General features: G+C 41.5%; 1 protein-coding gene across 2 annotated transcripts in view; it reads left to right on the top strand.

Moving 5' to 3' along the window:
* The window catches only part of wdfy4 (WDFY family member 4), a 351,254-nt gene that overhangs the window by 111,878 nt on the left and 213,826 nt on the right, over positions 1-25,550 (top strand). For both annotated transcript variants that reach the window (XM_063070340.1, XM_063070339.1), the window contains exons 23-29: positions 854-1,044; positions 3,249-3,401; positions 7,119-7,189; positions 18,762-18,923; positions 20,053-20,144; positions 20,248-20,347; positions 20,431-20,636. In XM_063070340.1, coding sequence (XP_062926410.1) covers positions 854-1,044; positions 3,249-3,401; positions 7,119-7,189; positions 18,762-18,923; positions 20,053-20,144; positions 20,248-20,347; positions 20,431-20,636 — 975 coding nt within the window. The remainder of the gene's footprint in view (positions 1-853; positions 1,045-3,248; positions 3,402-7,118; positions 7,190-18,761; positions 18,924-20,052; positions 20,145-20,247; positions 20,348-20,430; positions 20,637-25,550) is intronic.

The raw sequence follows: 25,550 nt of genomic DNA, 5'->3' as shown, positions 1-25,550 counted from the left end.
CATGTTGCTGCTGCTGCAAAGACAACAGATTTCACGACATATGTTGGTGATATTAAACCTGATTCTGATTCAGGTTCTTGTGTACTAATTCTATGCAATGAGTGTAGTTATAAATTCTGAACTCCTGTAGGAGTCTGAGGGTTGACCTTATGGAAGTGTATGAAGTCATGAGGGGCATGGATAGGGTGAATGTGCCCAGGGAAAGACAACCAAAAACTAGAGGTCTTGGGTTTAAGGTGAGAGGGGAACAATTTAAAAGGGACCTGAGGGGCGACTTCTTCACACAGAGGGTGGTGCATATATGGGACAAGCCTCTAGAGAAATTAATTGAGGCTGGTACAGTAACAATATTTAAAATATATTTGGATAAATATAGGGGATAGGAAAGATTTTGAGGCATGTGGGCCAAGTGGGAGTAGCTTAGGTGGGCACCTTGGTTGGTCTGGAAGAGTTGAGCTAAATATCCTTTTTCCGTATGTTATGATTCCTACATGCATTTTATACTAGAGAACAAAGAGGAATTTTAATCCCTTTAAATTCTATTCCAAGCCCTTGAGAAGATCAATTGAAAAGATTTGAAAGTAAAGCATTGTCAGCGTTAGAAACTTTGTAAATGAAGCAGATAATTCAAGTCACATTTGTGAAAAGATAACCACCATCTGACTAGTCAGTAACCTTGAACTGGATCTCAAAATGAAAAGGCATCGTTTTCTGTTTTTTCCTCTTTAGGTGCTACCTGACCTGCTGAGTGCTTTCTAGAATTTATTTTCCACTTCTGTACATCGTTGCATTTAAACTTTTGGTTTGAGGATCATGATGTGTGAGCACTGAACTGTTTGGATTTATCTTTTAGGAGTCAGAACATTCATTTCCAATCCTGCTGCCAACTGTTTACAATCCCTCGGTGGTCCCGCTGTGATATTAGGCTTGGTTGCCATGGCATCCGATGATGGTGAAATGTATGCAGCTATTAAAGTTCTGATTTCTGTTCTGAACAGCAGTACATTGTGCGAACAAGAGATGCGACGCATTAAAGGCTACAGGGTAAAGTGACCAATTTAGAAATGATTATATTGGATGCTAGAGCTTGAAATCTTCTCATGGATGTTTGATCATCAAAGTTTAGAACATTTCTGAAAGTCAATGATGATCTAAGTTTATCAGTTGATTTTGAACAATAATCTTATAAATATAATGTAGTCAAATTATTTGCATAACCTGTAGTGGATATTGATGACACACAATGAAAGTCAAATCAAGGAAGGATTGACAAGGATCATTGTTGAGAGACTAGACCCATTGATGCCTACATTTTTATGCAAACGTGTGTATAAATTATTATTTTCTTCATTTTCTTCGAAGTGTTCATGCCCACTTCCTGTTGAAGTTCAGTGTCGGGTGAAGTTATACCAATTTCTTGACTTGTAATGAGGATATCATTTCCCCATCAACCAGTGTGTGCTGTGCCCAGAATATAGTTGCCAACAGAAATCAGATGAAAAAGTCATGACTTACAACCTCTGTTGTAACTTCCAGTTCAACAGAAAACACCTCAGACACAAGCTGTATAACATTGGGATATCACACTTTCATCAATCCCCTGCAGACATTTTAATCTATTAATAATCTCATCACATACGTAGGTTTCCGGACAGGGAACGTTCAGTCCCCAGACCTCGATCTGTGACCGCAGTACTGCAGCTTCTCACAGGGGTCTGATCAGGCTGCTACACGACATCTCCACTCTCAGACCACACCACCTGCCCATACATTCAGATTAATTTATCACACGTAGAGTGAAATGTGTTGTTTGCGCTAACGTCTAAGGATATGCTGGGGGCAGTCAGCATGTGCCGCCATACATTCCGGTGCCAACATAGTATGCCCCCCATGCCTCTCAGTCTTTCAAAAGGTACATTTACTTTTCATTATTCTGGTCACTGCTTGTATGATCGTGTTCCTCTCCTCGCCACCACCACCACCACCATTGCTGCCCTCTGTGAAAAGCCCCCCCCCGCCTCCCCACTTCACTCCCACCCTCTGTGGTTGTCAGGGGACAGATCACTTCAACAACATTGACCATTTTCCAAGAGGCAGAGTGTGACTGAGACAGCAGCTCTAAATCTGCTGGCAAAGTTGGCCCTTAACACAAAGGTGGCTGTTTGTCCAAGAGGTTCGGGGTTGTATCCATTGATACTAAAATGAATCTTTGAACCTTTGAAGTTTGTGGACGAAATGAAAATAAGTGGAAGGGCAGGTACTGTTGAGGAAGCAGGGAGTCTGCAGAAGGACTTACGAGAATTAGGAGAATGGGCAAAGAAAGGGCAGATGAAATACAGCATAGGGAAGAAGGAATGAAGGTGTAGACTATTTCTTAAATGGGGAGCAAATTCAGAAATCAGAGGTGCAAAGGAACTTGGCAACCCTCATGCAGGATTCCCTAAAGGTTAACCTGCAGTTTGAGTCAGTGATAAGGAAGGCAAGTACAATGTTAGCATTTATTTCATGAGCACTCAAATATAAAGTGTGATGCTGAGACTTTATAAGGCATTGGTCAGACTGCACTTGGAGTACTGTGAGCAGTTTTGATCCTCTTATCTGGGAAAAGATGTGCTGGTATTGGAGAGAGTCCTGAGCAGGTTCATGAGAATGATACCGGGAATGAAAGGGTTAACATATGAGGAGTGTTTGGTTGTATATATGTACAATCAGATGACAACAAACTTGAATTTAAACTTAAACTTCCCTCTCAGCTTCATTCTCCTGCCTTCTCTCTTTGACACTGTGACTAATCAAGAACCTATCAACTTCTGCTTTAAATATACTGAATGACCTGACCTCCACAGCCACTTGTGGCAATGAATTCCACAGATTCACCACCCTCTGGCTAAAGAAATTCCTCATCTCTATTCTAAAGGGACATCCTTGTATACTCAGGCAGGGTCCTAGACTCTCCCACTATAGGAAACATCCACTCCACATCCACTCTTATCTAGGCCTTTCAATATTCACTAATTTTCAATGAGATCACTCCTTGCCAACCTTCTGAACATAACCAAACCAAAAAGCAGGAAACTGGTCCATAAATAGAAAGATGAAAGTTCAAATAGTTTGAATTAAGAACAGACAGTATATTTCATTTATGAAAAACTCTTGTTTTTATTTTTACAGTAATTGACTCATTTGCATTCATTGTCAATTGTTCCAATACAATGATGATCACAGTTAACTCTTCAAATTCCATACAGATCTTGGCTCTGCTGCTGAAAAAGAAGGCCCGGTTGTTAAATGCCATGATTTTTCAGCTTGTGCTGACCATAGTTGGAACGGTCGAGCTGGGCCAAGGAAGCTCAACAGTCCAGAACCTGAGCGCTTTCAGAGACCTGCTTTGTAATTTTGAGGTAAATGGACTTTGAAGATAATGTTATCCAAGGCTTGTCTTTAAATCTGTAACAGACTGCAGTTAAAAGCCATTGTCATTTTCTTCTTAAGCCTATCACCCCTGCTGGGGCCTAGGCCGCCATCAGCAGCTCGCCTGAGTCCTCTCTCTTGGGCAGATAGTAGATTGACTAGCCTTGTGGCTTCTGCTTTCAACTACAAACATCTTCCAGACGAAGATTCTTTCTCTCTCAGGGATGAGGTCTTTGGAGCTTCTGCTCGTGTTGCTGCAGCTCTGAGTTTTTATGGGATGGGGTTGCTAGCCTCACAACTATCCCTGCTCCTTTCGCAGCCGGGCTTGGGGCTGACCATGGCGGAGTTAAAAACCATTGTAACATGGAATAATTCGGTTTGTGACTGGGAGTCTGCAAACACATGCTCACATACACATAACCATGCATGCAGATATACACACACATACAGGCACACATATACACAGGCAGCGTACACAAATTAATCCCTGTATTCTACATGTACTGCAGAAACACTGGGGTGCTATAGCACACCCAAACTGCCAAACTTTATTTTTAATACTTTTTTTTAGAGATACAGCATGGAATAGGCCCTTCCAGCTGTTCGAACTGCACCTTCCCAACAGGTCCTGAAATCCTGACTTAACCCTAAACTAATCATGGGACAGTTTACAATGACTAATTAACCTCCTACCCGGTATGTCCTTGGACTGTGGGAGGAAACCGGAGCACTCAGAGGAAACGCACGCATTCCACGGGGAGGATGTACAGCAACTCCTTACAGAGGATGCCGGAATTGAACTCTGAACTCTGATGCCCAAAGCTTTAATAGCTTTGCGCTGATGTGGTGTCTTTGCTTGATTCATCTAGCTCAGCATAGATTTCAGATTGAGACAGGTACTTACTTCACCTTGATGTACATGTCAACAGCTACATTAACTGCCCAGTCAATGGAGATAAGAGCATTGGAAAAATAATACTGGTAAATTACAAATAGTTGTTAACATAGAAGATAGAACATTATAGCACAGTACAGGCCCTTCAGCTCATAATGTTGTGGTAAGCTTTTAATCTATTCTAACATCAATCTAACCCTTCCCTCCCACATAACCCTCCACTTTTCTATCATCTGTGTGCCTTTCTAAGAGTTTTTTAAATGTCCCTACTGTATCAGGCTCTCCCACCACCCTTGGAAGTGCATGCCTTGCACCCACTACTCTCTGACATCCCCTGTATACTTTTCTCCAATCACACTTAGAATTATGTTCTCTCAGATTAACCATTGCCACTCTGGGAGAAAGGTGCTACTGTCCACTCTTTCTCTGCCTCTTATCACCTTATAGACCTCCAACAAGTCACCTCTCATTCTCCTTTGCTCCAAAGAAGCACAGCAGGGTAGCGTAGCAGTTAGCGTAATTGCTTTACAGTGCCTGTGATCACTGATCGAAATTCGATTCCCGCCGCTTTCGGTAAGGAGTTTGTATGTTCTCATGGTGACCGTGTTGGTTTCTTCTCACGTTCTAAAGATGTACGCATTAGGGTTAGTGAGTTGTGGGCATGGTATGTTGGCGCCAGAAGTGAGCCGACATTTGCGGGCTGCCCCCAGCACAATATACTTATTTATTTATGTAGAGATACAGCACGGAACTAGTCTTTCTGGCCCAAAAAGCCTCACCACCTAGCAAACCACCGATTTCACCCTAGTCTAATCATGGGACAATTTACAATGAACAATTAACCTACCAAGCAGTATGTCTTTTTGGACTGTGGGAGGAAACCGGAGCACCCGGAGGAAACCCGTGTGGTTCACAGGGACAATGTGCAGACTCCTGACAGACAGCGCCGGAACTGAGCTCTGAACTCTGGAACTCTGGAACATTCCGAACTGTCATAGCTTGGTGATAACGGCTATGTCACCATGGCACACTCCTCGGAATGCATTGGTTATTGATGAAATAGAGAAAGATTTCACTGTATGTGCATGTGACAAATAAACCTAACTTTAAAATCTTTATCTTTAATCCCTCTTTAAAAGAGAAAAGCCCTTGCTTGCTCAGCCTTTTGAAAGATACATTTCTTTTTTCATTATTCCGTTTTAGTTTAATGTCATTTGTTTTCAGTCTTTTTTGTTTTTGTAACTAACAATTTTTAATATTAATTTCATTGGATTCGATGATTGACCATTTATAATAATAATAACTATTTACATAGCACCTTTCATACATAAAGGTGCAGATTCAAAGTGCTTTACATACATAACTCATCTCCTTCTACCTTAGGCCACATACTTATCAATCATCACTGATGAGTTATTAACTTCAAACTTTCTGCATAATTACTCAAAGAGTTGAACTGCATGCGCATGTAACGAGAGCTGTATAACTCATCTCCTTCTACCTTAGGCCACAAACTTATCACTCACCCCTGCTATGGACACTTTCTGGAGGTCCAAGATCCGTATGCTCCATGACCGCTGAACTAAGTGTGTAAATGTAGGAGGAGACTATGTTGAAAAATAAATGTGCTAGGTCTTCTAAAATTGACTCCTTCTACCTTAGGCCACAAACTTATCAACCACACCTCGTAGATAGTAAAAATAATCAGTAGACGTACAAGACAAAATTAAAAGGCACAAGTAAAGATAAACATTATATAGAACAAAATTAATCGAATATATCGAATTAGTTAAATATAATCAACTATGACAGGCATGAAGTAACCCTGTAAGTAGACCAAATTAAAAAAGTAGGTTGATAGTAGAGTTTAACATTCCACATGACTAGACTGACGTACTTCAGTCAGTGGAGTGTTCCAGGTATTTGGTGCATAAGGGCAAAAGGCCACATCGCCAGTTCTTATATGTTCAGCTCTAGGAAAACTAAGCAAACCAGTATTCATGGATCTAAGATTACGATTAGGGATGTAAAGGGATAGACACCCCAAACTATATGGAGGAGCTGGATTATTTAGAGCTTTATATACAATTAAAAGTATTTGAAAATTGATCCTGAAGGACACAGGCAGCCAGTGTAATGATACCAAGACAGGTGAAATGTTAATAGCTTTCGATCTCTGACTGCTAGGAACTAGAAAACAGAATGAAAACTGTTTTCCATTTGGCAATGTGCCACCCCATCCTTGCTGCTTATCAAAATCTATCGGAGCATGCTGGGGGTAGACCCTTGGCATTAAGCTGGCCACAGCCCAGCCTCTAGCCAAACCTTTGGGTCCAGCTCAGTGGTGTTTAGCACTTTGCATTTTGGAACGGAGTGTCAGTAGGTGCTGGGTGCTGTCTGAAGCCAGTCTGGTCCAATGTGATATGATCCTTTGTAAGGGTGAAATTGGCATTTGCAATGGATATTACCTAAATACCTAAGTTCCTGCCTGTGGCCATCAAACTTTACAACTCCTCCCTTAGAGGGTCGGACACCCTGAGCCAATAGGCTGGTCCTGGACTTAATTCCTGGCATAATTTACAAACTATTATTTAATTATTTATGGTTTTATATTGCTATATCTATACTCTATTCTTGGTTGGTGCAACTGTAACGAAACCCAATTTCCCTCGGGATCAATAAAGAATGACTATGACGATGACTATGACTACCTTTACTGATGGGCCATCAAGCACTTTCAGAAGACTTGCTGACTGTGTAGTGAACTGGTTTCTCATCTTTATTAATGGAAAGATGTTTTTTTATTTTTCAGATTTGGTTGCATGCACCTGAGAAACTTGACCTTCTGCTTCTCAAACACTTTGTGGAACTTCTCCAAAACAGGTAAGAAGCTGTGTCAGGCACTGCAGTCCAAACGTTGGACCCTTCATTTTCTTTCCTTTTGTGGTGTTGGACATGTGATTGACTCAATTAGTATATGCTGATGGAAAATATAAAAGCTAGATATCTCTCCACATGAAAACATTGGTACTATATAATTGTGTGTTGTTCTGGATTTCCAACGTCTGCAGAATCTCTTGTGTTAATAATATAATTGTGCTGTTTTCTGTATGTCAGGGCTTTTGGATCCTAAATCTTGCGCAGCTGCATAAAATTCTTCTCTACTTCACAGGGGTTCTTAGTTCGATGGTCTAGGATTTTAGTTAACATTGGCATTGCTGGAAACTGTTTTCCATCTCTAGCGAGAGGTTGGTGATGTGCTGCGGTGGACATGCCCAGGATATTGGTGCAACACCGATGAATTATCAGGAAGTTGACTCCATATTGCAATAGCATGTGACTTGAAGGAAATAACTTATTTACTTCTCAATATCTTTTGAACTTCTGAGAAGCGGAATCAGAATCAGAATTAAGTTTATTATCACCATCTGACATGATGTAAAATTTGTTATTTATTTATTTAGAGATGCAGCATTGAACAGGCCCTTCTGGCCCAAGGAGCAATGCTACCCAGCAACTCACCTACTTATTTAACCCTAACCTAATCGGGGACAACTTATAGTGACCAATTAACCTCCTAACCAGTACATCCTTGGAACATGGGAGGAAACTGGAAAACTTGGATGAAACCCATATTGTTATGGGAGAACATACAAATTCCTTGCAGACAGCACTGGAATTTAACTCTGAGCTCCAAGACCCTGAGCTGTAAAAGTATCTCGCTAACCACATCCCTACCATGGCACGCTGTTTTATGGTAGCAGTCCAGTGCAAGGCAACAATTCAGCGCACAGGTTTAGAGCCTTGAGTTTTCAACACTGAATCCATTGTGTTCATGTGGATATTTAAGACCATAAGATATAGGAGCAGAATTAGGCCATTTGGCCCATTGAGTCGTCTCCATGATTTCATCATGGCTGCTCCAATTTTCCTCTCAGCCCCAATCTCCTGCCTTCTCCCTGTGTCCCTTCGTTTCCTGACCAATCAAGACTGTATCAGCCTCTCCCTTAAATATAAATAAAAATATGGCCTTCACAGCTGCCAGTGGCAAAAAATTTCACAGATACACTACTCACTGGCTAAAGAAATATCTCCTTATCTCCACTCTAAAAGGATGCCCCTCTATTCTGAGGCTGTGTCCTCTGGTCTTAGACTCTCCCACCATAGGAAACATCCTCTCCACACCCACACCATCAAGTCCTTTCACCATTTGATGGGCTTCAATAAAGTCACCCCTCATTCTTCTGAATTCTAGTGAATACAGGCCGAAAGCCATCAGATGCTCTTCATATGGCAAGCCATTCAATCCTGGAATCATTTTCATGAACCTCCTTTGAACCCTCTCCAGTTTCAGCACATCCTTTCTTAGATAAGGGGCCCAAAACTGCTCACAATACTCCAAGTGAGACCTCACCAGTGCTTTATAAAGTCTCAGTGCTACATCCTTGCTTTAATATTCTAGTTCTCTTGAAATAATGCTAACATTGCATTTGCCTTCCTCAACACAGACTCAACCTACAAATTAACCTTTAGGGAATCCTGCACAAGGACTCCCAAGTCACTTGGTGCCTCAGTTTTTTTGTATTTTCTCTCCATTTAGAAAATAATCTACCCTTTCATTTCTTCTACCAAAGTGCATGACCATGTATTCTACCTGCCATTTCTTTGCCCATTCTCCTAATCTGTCTAAGTCTTTCTGTAGCCTCTCTACTTCCTCAAAACAGCCTTCCCCACCACCTATCTTCATATCATCTGTAAACTTCACAACAAATCCATCAATTCCATCATCTACATCATTGACGTATAACGTAAAAAGAATCGGTCCCAAAATAGACCTCTGTGGAACACCACTAGTCACTGGTAGTGAACCAGCAAAGGCTCCCTTTATTCCCAGTCTTTGCCTCCTGCCAATCAGCCACTGCTTTATCCATGCTAGAATGTTTCCTGTAATAGCATGGGCTCGTAGCTTGTTAAGCAGCTTCACGTCTCAAAGGCTTTGTCAAAGGCTTCTGAAAATCCAAGTACACCACATCAACTGATTCTCCTTTATCTAACCTGCTTGTTATTTCTTCAAAGAATTCCAAAAGATTTGTCAGGCAAGATTTTCCTTTGAGGAAACCATAAGACCATAAGACATAGGAGCAGAATTAGGCCATTCAGCCCATCGAGTCTCCTGTGCCATTCCATCATGGCTGATCCTGGATCTCACTCAACCCCGTGCACATACCTTCACGCCATATCTTTTGATGCTGTAACAGATCAGAAAATGATCAACTTTCACCTTAAATGTATCCATGGACTTGGTCTCCACCGTAGTCTGTGGCAGAGCATTACACATATTCACTACTCTCCGGCTAAAAAAATTCCTCCTTACCTCCGTTGCCATCTTCCTGTCCTTTGAGTCCATGCTAGAATCAAGTGATTCTTGAAAGGCCATGAGCAATGCATCCATTATCTCTTCAACAACCTCTGTCAGGGCTCTGGGATGTAGTCCATCTGGTCCACCTTAAGACCTTTGAGTTTGCCTCACACTTTTTCCTTTGTAATAGCAAAGGCACTCATTCCTGCTCCCTGACACCCACAAACCTCTGGCACACTGCTAGTGAAGAACGATGCAAATTCCAATTAATTTCATCTGCCATTTCTTTGTCCCCCATTACTACCTCATCAGCATCATTTTCCAGTGGTCCAATATCAACTCTCATCTCCCTTTTACTCTTTACATAATTTAAAAAACTTTTGGTATCCTGCTTTAGATTATTGGCTAGTTTGCCCTCATACTTAATTTTTTCCCTTCTTATAGCTTTTTTTTAGTTGCCTTTTGTTGGATTTTAAAAGGTTCCCAATCATTCAACTTCTCACTCAGTTTTGCTACCTTTCCTTGGCTTTTATGCAGTCCTTAACTTCCCTTGTCAGCCATGGTTGCCTTGCACTGCCATTTGAGAACAACTTCTTCTGTGGGACATATCCATCCTGGCCCTTGTGAACTATTCACCTAAACTTCAGCCATCTCTGCTTTGCAATCATCCCCACCAGTATCGTCCTCCAATCCACCTGGGCAAGCTCCTCTCTCAAACCTCTGTAATTCCCTCTACTCCATTGTGATACTGACCCATATTACTTGTATTTCTCCCTCTCAAATTATAGTATGAATTCAATCATATTATGATCATTGCCTCCTAAGAGCTTTTATACAAAATCCTCTCATAAGATTTAATAATTGACTCTCAACATCTTCCCAACCACTGAGATCAGATTACCTGGTCTATAGTTTCCTTTCTTCTGCCTCTCTCCCTTCTTGAAGTGTGGAGTGACATTTGCAATTTTCCAGTCTTCTGGAACCATTCCAGAATTTAGTGATATGAAACATAACATAGAAATTTGCAGCACATTACAGGCCCTTTGGCCCACAATGTTGTTCCGACCATGTAATCTACTCTTGAAAGATCATTACTAATGCCACCACAATCTCTTCAGTCACATCTTTCAGAACCCTGTGGTGTACATCATTTGGTCCAGGTGACATACCTACCTTCAGACCTTTCAGTTTCCCAAGAGCATTCTGTTTGTAATGGTAACTTCACACACTTCATGCTCCCTGACATCTGGAACTTCCACCATACTGCTAGTATCTTCCACAGTGATGCAAAATACTGATTCAGTTCATCTGCCATTTCCTTGTTCTCCATTACGACCTCTCCAGTTCTTTTCCAGCGGTTTGATATCTACTCTTCCCCTTACTTTTACACTATGTATCTGAAGAAACTTCTGATATCCTCTTTAATACTGTTGGCTAGTGTACTTTCATATTCCGTGTTTACCTTCTTAATTACTTTTTAAATTGAATCTGGTTTTCAAAAGCTTCCCAATCATCTAAGTTCCCAGTAATTTTGCTCTATTATATGCCCCCTCTTTGGCTTCTTTTGTTAGCCACAGTTGTGTCATCTTGCCTTTAGAAAGTTTCATCCTCTTTGGGATGTACATATCCTGTGCCTTCTGAATTGCTTTCAGAAATTCCAGGCATAACTGCTGTGCTGTCATCCCTGCCAGTGTTCTTTTCCAATCAATTCTGGCCAACTCCTTTCTCATTCCTCTGTAATTCCCTTTACTCCACTGTAATACCGATACATCTGTCTTCAGCTTCTCCTTCAAAAATTTCAGGGTGTACTCGATTGTATTATGATCACTTGCCTCTAAGGATTTTTTTTTACCTTGAGCTCTCTAATCAATTCTGGTTCATTGCACAGCACCCAATCCTGAATAGCTGATCAATAGTGGGCTCAACCACAAGCTGCTTTAAAAAGCCATCTCATAGGCACTCTAGAAATTCCCCCTCCTGGCATTCAGCACCAACCTGATGTTCCTGATCTATTTGCGACGTGAAATTCCTCATGACTATTGTAACATTCCCCTTTGGCATGCATTTTCTATCTCCCACCATAATTTGTAGAGCACATCCTTACTTCTGTTTGGGGGTCTATATACAACTCCTTTTTACCCCTGCAGTTCCTTAGCTCTGTCCACAATGATTCAACACCTTCTGGGGCAAAAGAAAGGAAACTATAGACTAGTAAGCCTAACCTCAGTGTTTGGAAAAATGTTGGAGTCGAATATTAAGGATGAGGTTTTGGGGTACATGGAGACTACTGATAAAATAAGTCAAAGTCAGCATGGTTTCTGTAAAGGGAAAACTTGCCTGACAAATCTGTTAGAATTCTTTGAGGAAGTAACAAGCAGGGTGAACAAAGGAGAGGCAGTGGATGTCATTTATTTGGATTTTCCGAAGGCATTTGATAATGTGCCACACATGAGATAACTATCCTATGGTATTACAGGAAAGATACTGGCATGGATAGAGGAATGGCTTATAGGCAGCAGGTATCTATTGGAATAAAGGGGAACTTTTCTGGTTGGCTGCCAGTGACTAGTGGTGTTCCTCAGGGGTCAGTATTGGGACCGCTACTTTTCACATTGTTTGTCAATAGATTAGATTAGATTATGAGGATACTCAGTCCTCATTTATTGTCATTTAGAAATGCATGCATTAAGAAATGATACAATGTTCCTCCAGAGTGATATCACAAAAAAAGCAGGGCAAACCAAAGACTAACACTGACAGGACCACATAATTATAACATATAGTTACAGCAGTGCAAAGCAATACCATAATTTGATAAGAGCAGACCATGGGCATGGTAAAAAAAAGTTTCAAAGTTCCGATCGACTCCCGATAGTCCCGATAGCAGGTGGCAAAAGGGAGAAACTCTCCCTGCCATAAACGTCCAGGCGCCGACAACTGCCGATGCATTGGAAGCACCCGACCACAGCCGACTCTGAGTCCGTCTGAAAACTTCGAGCCTCCGACCAGCCCTCCGACACCGAGCACTGAGCACCATCTCTGCCGAGCGCTTCAACCCTGCCCCGGCTGCTGAGCAACAAGCAAAGCCAAGGACTCGGGGCCTTCTCCTCTGGAAATTCTGGATCACACAGTAGCAGCGGCAGCAAGGAAGGCATTACAGAAGTTTCTCCAGATGTTCCTCTGTGCTCTCATGTCTGTCTCCATCAGATCAGGATTGTGCACGGCACCCTACTTGACAGATAACAGATATCAATCACTGGAGTGGCCGTTGTGCGCTGCGTCGCGCCGCCATCTTCTCCTCCTCCCCTTCGTCCTAACTTTGTCTGAGGTCTTACCAATAGTTTAGATAAATGGAATTGATGGTTTTGTGGCAAAGCTTGTGGATGATACGAAGATAGGTGGAGGGCTAAGTTGTGCTGAGGAAGCAATGCGGTTGCAGCAGGACAGACAAGTTGGAAGGATGGGCAAAAAAGTGGCAGATGGATTATCTAAATGGGGAGAAAATTTAAACATTAGAGGTGCAGAGGGACTTAGGGGTCCTCATGCAAGACTCCCAGAAGGTTAATTTGCAGGTTGAGTCTGTGATGAAGAAGGCAAATGCAATGTTGGCATTTATTTCAAGGGAAGTAGAATAGAAAGGCAAGGAGATAATGCTGAGGCTTTATAAGACACTAGTGAAGCCACACTTGGAGTATTGTCAACAGTTTTGGGCCCCATGTCTCAAAAAGGATGTCTTGTTAGTGGAAAGAGTCCAGAGAAGGTTCACAAGGATGATTCTGGGAATGAAGGGGTTAACTTATGAATATTTGGCAGCTTTAGGCCTGTACTGACTGGAGTTTAGAAGAATGCATGGGGATCTCATTGAAAGCTACCGAATGTTGAAGGGACTAGATAGGGTGAATGTGGAGAGGATGTTTCCTATGGTGGGGGTATCCAGAACTAGAAGACACAGCCTCAGAATTGAGGGGCAACCTTTTAGAGCAGAGGTAAGGAGGAACTTTTTTAGCCAGAGAATAGTGAATTTGTAGAATGCTCTGCCACAGACTGCGGTGGAGACCAAGTCTGTGGATATTTTTAAAGCAAAAATTGACAGTGTTCTGATTGGTCAGGGCATCAAAGGATATGGTGAGAAGGAAGGTGTATGTGTGCGATCCAAGATCAGCCGTGATGGAATGGCGGAGTAGACTCAATGGGCAGAATGGCCTATTTCTGCTCCTGTATCTTATGGTCTTATGGACCCTCTCCCACCTCTTTCTGATGACTTCATTTCATTTTTTTTAGCAGTAGAGTAACACCATCCCCTCTGCCTTCCTGCCTGACCTTTTGGTAAAATATGTATCCTTGAACATTAAGCTCCTTGCTATAATCTTCTTTCAACTATGATTCAGTGACGCTGACAACATCATACATGGCAATCTACAAGTGTGCTACAAATTCATTTACCTCATTCCGTATACTCGACGCATTCAAATCTAACACTTTCAGTCTGTATTCACCCTTTTCGATTTTGCCTGCCTTTTACGTTGCAACTCATCCTGTTGACTGCAATTTTGCCCTATCAACAGCCTCTCCTGTCCACACATTGCCTCTGTTTGTAACCCAGCTACTCACCTTCAGCACTCCTATCCACCTTTGCTACGATACTTCGTGCATTGAAATACAGGCAAGTCAGGACACTATTTGCACCATGCTCAAGCTTTTGATTCCTAACTTTGTCTGAGGCCTTACCAACATCTGCCTCCACAACCTCTCCACCAACTGTTACTCTGATTCCCTGCAACTCTAGTTTAATCCCCACAGTGCAGTATTAACACACCTTCCCACTATGATATTAGTCCCCCTCCATTTCAGGTGCAAACCATCCCATCTGTACAGGTCCCACCTTTGCTGGAAGAGAGCCCAATGATCCAATAATCTTATTCCCTCTCTCCTACGCCAACTCCTTAGCCATGTATTAAACCATATAACCTTCCTAGATCTGGCCTCAGTAGCACATGGCATGAGTAGCAATCCTGAGATCACAACCCTGGAGGTCTGCCCTTTAACTTAGCACTTAACTTCCTGAACGTCCTATGCAGAACCTCATCACTCATCATTAGTACCCACATGGACCTCGACTTCTGGTTGTTCACTCTCCCACTTAAGAATGCTGAGGACTTGATTGGAGATATCCTAGACCCTGGCACCCGGGATGCAACATACCATCCAGGAATCTTGTTCTCGCTCACAGAACCTCCTGTCTGTTCCCCTAACTAACAGACCACCTATTACCACAGTGTGCCTCTTCTCCCCGCTTCCCACTGAGTCGCAGAGCCAGAGATCCGACCACTGTGGCTTTCCTTTGTTTGGTCAACACTCCCAACAATATCCAAAGTGAAATATCTGTTATTGAGGGGGATGACCACAGGGTTGCTCCTGAAACCTTCTTCCCTTCGAGAGGTGTAACTATCTCTCTATATGTCCTATCTATCACCCCCTCAGCTTCCTGAATGATCCGGAGTTTATCCAGTTCCAGCTCCATCTCCTTAATGTAGATTGCTAGAAGCTGGATGCACTTCTTGCAATTGTAGTCATCAGGGACACTGGAGGTCTCCCTGCCTTCCCACATCCTGCAAGAGGAGCATTCAACTATCCTGTCCTATTTAAGCCAGTGCAGGTTCAGCCAATGAAGCAGCTTACTGAGAAGCAAGCCCCTCTTCTTTGGGAAAGTCAAAAGCCTCTGGGCCTTGCTGACAAGGACTGCATTTACATTGGATTCTGGTTAATTGGGATACACTGGGACAAAGTATTTTGGCCCAGTTAAGTGGCTGCCCAAATTAGCTGAAGTTTGATGGAAATAATTGAAAGGGTATAAGATACAAACTGAGTGACAAGTTGTGTATTTAAATAAAATATAGATCAAATTACCAATACTACTGCAGTATTATAAAACTGTATATTAGTTCCTTATAGTTATCGACAGAGGAATCATCCCGAGTATGTCATGAAAAAATGCAGTGCAGGCACCTAGTGCAGATAGTCAACTGCCTTCATACAGTGCTGTCAATGATTGCATCCTCCAACTCCTCAGCTTCCTAACTTGTTAAAATAGTGAAACTGTTTCATTTATACTATTTGTTTCTGGCATCTTCCAGCCTGCATGCTTATAACCGCAGTGAGCACAGTTCTGAATTACCTTACTGCTTATTTCTCACAAACTATCAGTTATGAAAATCACTGCCTTTTTGAACACAAATACATGCAACTGACACTATTTAAAACCTTGGCTCTAAGCACGCTGTAGCATGTAGCACAGTGCGTTAGATCTGTATGGCAACAGTCTCCAGCCCCAATTAGATGGCATGGTGTCCCAAATAAATGAAGGAATCCTGGCAATATCCTCGATTTATTTTTGTTCTTTAAGAGTTGTCCCAAATAAGCGGTTGCCCAATTAACCGGAATCCACTGTATTTCCCATTTCCATACTGTAATACGAGAAGATGCTGTGGACCAGACTCTGAGCTGAAAATCCATCTGTTTGAGGATGGTGTGTGGCTTGAAGGGGGCCTGAGGGAGGGGTGTTACCGTATACCTACTGCTTTGATACTTGCTGGTGAAGGCTGTAGTTTTGGGAAATGTTGACTGAATAGCCTGGCTGAGAGTTTGGAGATGCGAAAAATGGGAACCATTATGTATCAGTGATTGTGACATGAACATTCAGGGTGGGGATGGCTTACTTATCACATGGTTGCTTTGTTCAGAAAAACAGTTCTGGAAGTACACTCATCCTGCATTGCTATTCAGGCCAATGCAATCAACTCAATAACATTCACATTGTCATCAGAATAGGTTTAATATGTTGTGATGTATGTTGTTTTGTAGCAGTAGTACATTGCATACATAATTATAAAAGCTATAAATTATATTAAGTATATATATAAAAAAAATTAAGTAGTGCAAAAAGAGAGGAAGATAATAATGAATTTGTGTTCATGGGTTCAATGGCCATTCAGAAATCTGATGGGAGAGGGGAAGAAGCTGTTCCTGAAACATTGAGTGTGTATCTTCAGGGTCCTGTACTATCTCCTTGATGGTAGTGATGAGAAGAGGGAATGCCCAGGGTGATGGGGTCCTTAATGATGAAATCCACCTTCCTGAAGCATTGCCTTTTGAAGATGTCCTCAATGTGGGGAGGCTAGTGCCCATGATGGAGTTTGCTGAGTTTACAACTTGCTGCAGCTTTTTCCAAGCCTGTGCAATGGCCCCTCCGTACCAGGCGGTAAAGCAGACAGATAGAATGTTCTCCATGGTACACTTGTAGAAATTTGCAAGAGTCTTTGGTGACAGACCAAATCTCCTCCAACTCTAAACAAAATATAGCTGTGGTCATGCCTTCTTTGTAATTGCATCAATATGTTGGGGCCAAGGTAGATCTTCAGATATGTTGACACCCAGAAACTTGAATTTGCTCAACTTTTCCACTGCATTCCCAGCATATTCCCATCCCCTTCTAGTTTGGGTCAAAATAGAAAAATAAATGAGAGATTGGAAAGATGAAATTCAAAGTTCAAAGAAAAATTAATTATTTATGTTCATATATGTCACCATATACAAGCCAGAGTTTCATTTTTCTGCAGGCATACTCATCAAATCTATAGAATAGTAACTCTAACAGGATCAACAAAATATCAACTAGAGTGCAGAAGACAACAAACTGTGTAAATGCAAATATAAATAAATAGCGATAAATAATGAGAACATGAGATGATGAAATAAGGAGTTCTTGAAAGTGAGATCATTGGTTGTAAGAATATTTCGGTGATGGGGCAAGTGAAGTTGAGTGTAGTTATCTCCTTTTATTTAAGAGAGTGTGGGGTAGTAACTGTTCTTGAATCTGGTCGTGTGAGCCCTGAGGCTCCTGTACCTTCCACCTGAAGGCAGCAGTGAGAAGAGAGCATGTTCCGGGTAGTGAGGGTCTCTGATGATGGATGCTGCTTTCCTATGACAGTGTTTCATGCAAATGTGCTCAATGGTTGGGAGGGCTTTACCTGTGATGTACTGGGCTGAATCCACTACTTTTGCAGGATTTTCTGTTCAAAGGCATTGGTGTTTCCATACCAGGCTGTGATGCAGCCAGACAATATATTTTGCACTACACACCTATAGAAGTTGACTCACTCCTGATCAGTGGTGAAATATGCAATTTATCTGTTTATTTATTTAGAGAAAGTGCAGAAAAGGTCCTTCTGGCCCTTTGAGACACACTGCCCAGCAACTGCTGAGAACCCAATTTAACCCTAATCTGATCATGGGACAATTTACAATGTCTAATCAACCTCTCTAGTACATCTTTGGACAGTGGGACGAAAGTGGAACACCCAGAGAAAACCCACACATTCCACAGGGAGGACGAACAGAGAATGCTGGGATAGAACTCCGATCTCCGATACCCCAAGCTGTAATAGTGCTGTGCTAATCGCCATGCTACTGTAGCGCCAAAAAGGATTTTCTCCTCCTTTTCTGTTTAAAATCAATTCTTTGTTCTGTTACCTAGCTTTAGGGTAAGAAAGGGAATAAGAAGAGATGCGTGGGGTGAGTCTATTGCAGAGGGTGGTGGGAGCCTGCAGTGCACTGTCAGAGGTGGTAATGGAAGCAGATACGACACTGGCATTCAAGAGGCTTTTAGTTGGACACATGAATATGATCATAAACAAAAAAGATCTGCAAATGCTGGAAATCCAGAGTAATGCACACAAAGTGCTGGAGGAACTCTGCAGGTCAGGCAGCATCCATGGAGAGGAATAAATAGTCGACATTGTGGGCCAAGACTCTTTACCAGGACTAGAAAGGAGGGGGAGGGGTGGGGAAGGGAAGAAACCAGAATAAGAAGGAAGAGCGAGGAGGAAGAGTAGAAGCTGGAAGGTGATAGGTGGGATTGGATCATGCGCGGGCAGTTAGGAGAGTTTAATTTTGGTATTATGTTTGGCACAAACATCATGAGTTGAAAGGGCTGGTCCTGTGCTGGACTGTCTGTGCTCTATAAACTATGTGTTCTCAAGTTCATGGTGTGTGGTGAATAAACAAGTTCATCCCGGTGTTTCTGTGTTGTTCTTGCAGTGATGGGTGCAGAAACGCTGAAGTAATGCGCAGACTGAAAGTGGCACAGACACTCGTCTTTCTCCTGAACGATCCCAGCAACACCAGAACAAAGGTTCACCTCATGCAAACTATCCTTGCCCATTTGCTGGAAAATTGCTTCAGTATGACAGATTTTCTCAGGTAATCATAGTTTGGGATTCAAATTCAAATTTCGATTCATTTATTTATCACATATGCTTCAAAACATACCAGAGAGATGTGTTGTTTGCATTAGCAACCTACATAACCTAAGGATGTGCTGGGGGCGGTCCACAAGTGTTGCTACATATCTTGATGCCAACACAGTACTGTATATCTCACTGTACATGTGATAAATGAATGACTAAGAATGGAATTGTTTTATGGATTTATGTTCTTTTACTTGAATGTTTTCATTTTGTTGGAAATGTTCCTTTGGAAGAAATCTTTCAAAACAGAATTCAGGTTCATTTTCTTATCATATGTACATCGAAACATACAGTGAAATGTGTCATTTGTGTTAACAACCAACACAGTCTAAGGATGTGTTGGGGGAAGCCCGCAAATTATTTATAATAGTTTGCTATTTCTAATGTCCTTCAGGGAAGCAAACTTGACTCTCGCATCCCTTTCTGACCCACACTGTGGTGGTCCAAGGGCTTTTTCCAATTGGGAATTAACTGTTATTTCTGTATTGCCTTTATCTGAAGAATCACAATGTATTTGATCAGATTTATTTCTTATATCTAACACATTGTTCTGTATTTGCGTGGACCATCACACTCAAAAACAGTAACTTTCTCTAAGCTGTAAGGCTGATAAACATTTCCAGACAGTAACCCACCCCTCCACACCCCAACCCGAACTACCACTACTTTATCATTTCCTTTTAGTCACCTTCTGTATAGACACCCTTGTGCCTGGTTTCACTTTATGTACGTGTAATCAATCCATGTATATAAGCTATCTAATGTATTTGCAGTTTATGTGCTTTTATTATCATTGTGTTATTTATCTTTGTGTGTATGTATTTTGTGTTGCATTGGATCCGAAGAAATAATTATGTTGTTCATGAACTGCAAATGACATTAAGCAATCTTGAATCTTGATTTTTTTCTTTTGTTGTTGAGTTAATGTGGAACCAATTCAAGTGTAGTACAGAGCGAAAGGATGTTGTTATTTCTTTGCTGCCAGTTAAGTGAGTGACATAAATTGTAATAGAACAGCCGTCTAATTAGAGACATATTTAAAGGTTAATTACTATTGAAATATTTAATATTCTGTATTAAAGGATTGGACTCTTCCTTATCTACACGTTGCCTCCAGCTTCGATGAGTGAAAAATTTATTTCACTGGAAACTGTTTCTGATCCATCAATTGATGGTGAGACTTCTAATTTATTTAAAAGAATTATATGGTTGAAGTGTGTGCTTTCAGTCTCTCAGAAATACTAAACCCAGACAATCAATTCCTTTGTTATTTAAAGTCATAAATCAAGTTTCTGGAAGGACAATATGGCTAAGAAATCAGCTGTTGAAGACGCTTTTGGATGTCTTGAGTTCAGATCACCTCAAACTGAATTTGAAGTATGTATTCACTTGAATTTTATTATTTGTCAAACTCCTCTCCTCTAACCTAAATGATCTTTTTTCCGTATTGTTTTTGTCAGAGATCAGGAGAAAGTGTTCACGTCTCTGGGGCCTGATTGGTTCTTTCTCTTCTTGCAAGCACACCTTCACCCTAGCACTGTGATCCTGAGTACCAGACTAATGCTTCACTTCCTGTACAACCCAGTGCTACTCGCTAAGTTCAGAGAAGGCATGGCAGGGAATGTTTGGCTGGAAAACAGTACAGCAGACTGCAACATCTTAATGGGTATGTATTAATGCAAATAACTCCAGAGCTTCCATCTTATCAATAATTATGTAGATTCAGAATCAGATTTAGTATCTCTGACTAAAATGGCATGATGCCCTGGCTTGCTAGGACACAATACCCTTGGGTCAACTCTGACCAATGGCGGGTTTCATTCGACATGAAGTTTGTTCTTTTACAGCAGCAGTACAGTGCAAAAAAACTTACTGATTTAATCAATGACATTGATGAGACTGGAATAATACCAGAATAGATGAAAAAAAGTGTTTATCACTCTTCCTAAGAAAGCTGGAGCAGTAGAATGTGAATTACATAGGACCGTAAGTTTAATGAGTCATATCACCAAGACACTTCTAAGAATTTTGATGACAAGAGCTAAAAATAAAATACAAGCTGAAATAGGCAAAGAACAGTGTGGTTTTGTGAAAGACAAAGGTACAAGAAACGCAATATTGATGTTAAGGATACTATCAGAACGAGCTATTCAAGTGCAAAAAGATTCGTTTGTTTGTTTTATCGACTACACAAAAGCATTTGATAAAGTGCAGCATAATAAGTTATTTAGAAAACTCTAGATCTAGATTCGAAAGACCTCCGCCTAATAAGAAATCTGTACTGGGAACAAACTGCCGCTGTAAGAATAGATGGAGAAGTGAGTCAGTTTACAAAAATCAAGAGAGGCGTTAGACAAGGGTGTGTTTTCTCCCCTGATTTATTTAATGTGTACAGTCAAACAATATTACAAAAAATAAGAGACATCTTGGGAATCAAAGTTGGCAGTGAAAACACCAATAATTTCAGATATGCAGATGACATTGCAATGTTAATTGCAAGTACGGAGGAAGAACTACAAAACTTAATTGATATAATTGTTGAAGAAGGTGCAAAAATGGGTCTATCTATCAATTGCAAAAAGACAGAATGTATGGTGATATCCAAAAAGAAGGAGAATCCTATCTGCAGGCTGAGAATAAATGGGGAAGACATAAAACAAGTACAGAACTTTTGCTACTTAGGAAGCTGGGTGGCATCAGATGGCAAGTGCAACTTGGACATCAAAAGAAGAATAGGGATGGCAAAAGACACCTTTACGAGAATGAAGAGTATACTGACCAATACTAAACTAGGCATGACAACCTGCCTCAGAGTATGAAATGTTACGTTTATCCAGTTATGTTATATGGCTCAGAATGTTGGACAATATCTAGTAACATGAGGAAATGAATTGTAGCAGCAGAGACACGGTTTTTGAGGAGGATGCAAAGAATATCATGGACAAAACAAATATCTAATGAGGATGTCATGAACGGAGCAAGCACAAAAAGAGAAATAATGGATGAGATCATGAAAAGGCAATGTAACTTCATTGGGCATGTGATTAGGAAAGAGGAGTTAGAATGCACGGTAACTATGGGAAAGATTGAAGGGAAGAAAGCACGAGGAAGACAAAGATAAATGGTGATGGAGACAGCAGCCAGAGAATTGGAAATGAATACGAATGAATTGATCCACTTGACCCAAAACAGGAATGTGTGGGCCATGGCAGTCAAAGCTTAAACTGGGCATGTCACATGATGATGATGACAGGGGAAAACAGTAACAGAAACACAAGAGATTCTGCAGATGCTGTAAATCCAAAGCAACAAATTAATTCATTAATGATTAGTTTTTTCCCTTGGCCTTCCCTCTTCTTCTATTCCCCACTTTGGCCTCTTACTTCTTCTCCTCACCTGCCTATCACCTCCCCTCGGTGTCCCTCCTCCTTCCCTTTCTTCCGTGGTGCACCCTCCTCTCCTATCAGACACCTTCTTCTCCAGCCAGCAGGTTTCAGCTATCATCTTACAGCTTGCCCTCCTTCCCCTCCCCCTACCTTTTTATTCTGGCATCTGGCGTCTTCCCTCTTCCTTACCAGTCCTGATGAAAGGTCTCAGCCAAAAAGATCAACTGTTTATTCATTTCCATAGACGTTGCCTGACCAGCTGAGTTCCTCCAGCATTTTCTATGCATTGCAAACAATAACAGAACACAAAATGAAGTGTTAAAGTTGTGGTCGTGCTATGTTGCTGCTGAAATTGGAGTAACACTCTCAGGGTGCCCCCAGGATAATCCACAAACTGTGTTTGTCATTGATGCACAATGAAGCATTTCACTGTAGTTTCGATGTAAATTTGAACAATAAAACTAATCTAATATAATCTGTTACAGAAAAAGTACAGTGCAAGTAGACAATAAGGTGCAAGGTCATAATGAGGTCGAATGTGAGGCCAAGAGTCTTGTATTGCACTAGAGAACTATTTAATTGTCTTATAACTGCGGGATAGAAACTATCTTTGAGCCTGTTGGTATGTGCTTCCAGGCTTTTGTATCTTCTGCCCAATGGAGAGGGATAAAAGGGAGAATATCCAGGGTAGGTGACTGGGGCCTGTGCAGTGAAGATGGTGTTAAATGCTGCTGTCAGATAGCTCCCAAAGGTTTCAACAACCCCATGCTTTTCCTTTAGAAAAGTATAGCATAGTACAGGCTCTTCAGCCCACAATGCTGTGCTGTCACTTTAACCTACTCTAAGATCAAATCTAACCCTTTGGGTCCAAATAGACCTCCATTTCTCTATAATCCATGTGGTTCCATCTAAGAGTCTGTTAAATGTCTCTAATATATCTTCCAACAGTGCGCTCCATGTATCCACCACTTTCTGTGTAAAAGCAGACACCTGCTTCTGACATCTCCCCTACATGTTCCTCCACTCACGTTAGTAAGATGTTCTCTCATATTAGCCATTGGCACCCGAGGAAAAAGGTGCTGGTGGTCCACTTTATTGATTCCTCTTTTCATTGCGTACACCTCTATCAAGTCACCTCTCACCCTCCTTCGCTCCAAAGAGAAAAGCTCCAGCTTACTCAACCTCCCTAGTATTAGTTGCTGCCGCACATTAATCATAGGGCAGCCCTGGCACCCAGTGAAATGATGTCATCAGGTAGTATGAGCAGCCGATCATATTGAAGAATTTTATTTTATTTGTTTTTATTTTATTGACCTATATTATGGAGTAGGCCCCTTCAGTCCTTCGAGCCATACCATCCAGCAATCACAAGCTTAATCCTAGCCCAATCATTGAACAACTTACAATGGCCAATTAACCTACCAGCCAGTACGTCTTTGGAATGTGGGAGGAAACCGGAGCACCCGGAAGAAACACACATGGTCACGGGGAGAACGTGCAAACTCCTTACAAGCAGCAGCAGGAATTGAACCCAGGTCACTGGTACTGTAAAGCCTTGTGCTAACCACTACACTACTGTGTCGCTTTTTTCCAGACAATTTTTAAAAAGTTACAAACTCTAGTTTTAAAGTATTTCACAGACAGCAAAATGAACAATGGAACATTAATTAATGTTTCAAGTTAATTATGGATAAGGATAGATCTGGTCCTCGAATTGAGGTTCTAAATTGGAGAGGGGCCAATTTAGCGGAGATGAGAAAGGATCTAGGAAGAGTGGATTGGGATAAGTTGTTTTCTGGCAAGGATGTGTTGATGTGTTCAGTAAGTGGAAGACCTTCAAAGCCGAAATTCTGAGAGTGCAGAGTTTGCATGTTCCTGCCAGGATTAAAGGCAAAGTCGACAGGCATAGCGAACCTTGGATTTCAAGGGATATAGGCGATCTGGTTAAGAAAAAGAGAGAGGTGTATCGCAGGTATAGGCAACAAGGAACAAATGAGATACTTGAAGAGTGTAGAAAATGTAAGAAAGTACTAAAGAAGGAAATCAGGAAGGCAAAAAGAAGACATGAGGTTGCTTTAGCAGATAATGTGAAGGTAAACCCGAAGGGTTTCTACAAGTATATTAAGAGTAAAAGGATAGTAAGGGACAAAATTGGTCCCCTAGAAGATCAGAGTGGTCGTCTATTTGTGGAGCCTCACAAGATGGGGGAGATCTTAAACAGTTTTTTGCATCAGTATTTACTCAGGAAACTGGCATAGCGAGGATAGAAGGAAGGGAAACAAGCAGTAGTGTCATGGAACATACAGAGATTAAAGAGGAGGAGGTGCTTGCTGCCTTACAGTGAATAAAGGTAGATAAATCCCCCAGGCCTGACAGGATATTTCCTCGCACCTTGAGAGAGACTAGTGTAGAAATTGCAGGGGCCCTGGCACAAATATTTAAAATGTCCTTAGTGACGGGTATGGTGCTGGAGGATTGGAGGGTAGCTCATGTTGTTCCGTTGTTTAAAAAAGGCTCCAAAAAAGTAAACCAAGTAATTACAGGCCTCTGAGCCTGACATCAGTAGTAGGTAAATTATTGGAAGGTGTTCTGAGAGATCGGATATATAAGTATTTGGACAGCCAAGGGCTGATGAAGGATAGTCAGCATGGCTTTGTGTATGGTAGATCGTGTTTAACAAATCTTGTAGAGTTTTTCGAGGAGGTTACCAAGAAAGTAGATGAAGGAAAGGCTGTGGATGTTGTCTACATGGACTTTCGTAAGGCCTTTGACAAGGTCCCATATGGGAGGTTAGTTCAGAAGGTTCAGGCACTAGATATCCATGGAGAGGTTGTAAACTGGATTTGAAATTGGCTGTGTGGGAGAAGACAGAGAGTGGTAGTGGATGATTGCTTCTCAGACTGGAGGCCTATGACCAGTGGTGTGCCTCAGGATCTGTGCTGGGACCATTGTTGTTTGTTGTCTATATCAATGATTTAGATGATAATGTGGTAAATTGGATCAGCAAGTTTGCTGATGACACTAAGATTGGAGGCGTTGTGGACAGCGAGGAAGGCTTTCAAAGCTTGCAGAGGGATCTGAACCAACTGGAAAAATGGGCCAGAAAATGGCAGATGAAATTTAATGCATAGAAGTGTGAGGTGTTTCATTTTGGAAGGACAAATCATGGTAGGGCACTGAGGAGTGCGGAGGAA

This window comes from Mobula hypostoma, chromosome 18, assembly GCF_963921235.1.
Source record: "Mobula hypostoma chromosome 18, sMobHyp1.1, whole genome shotgun sequence".
Taxonomy (NCBI): Eukaryota; Metazoa; Chordata; class Chondrichthyes; order Myliobatiformes; family Myliobatidae; genus Mobula; species Mobula hypostoma.
The sequence above is the reverse complement of the archived record's forward strand: the minus strand, read 5'-3'. Positions and strand labels throughout refer to the sequence as shown.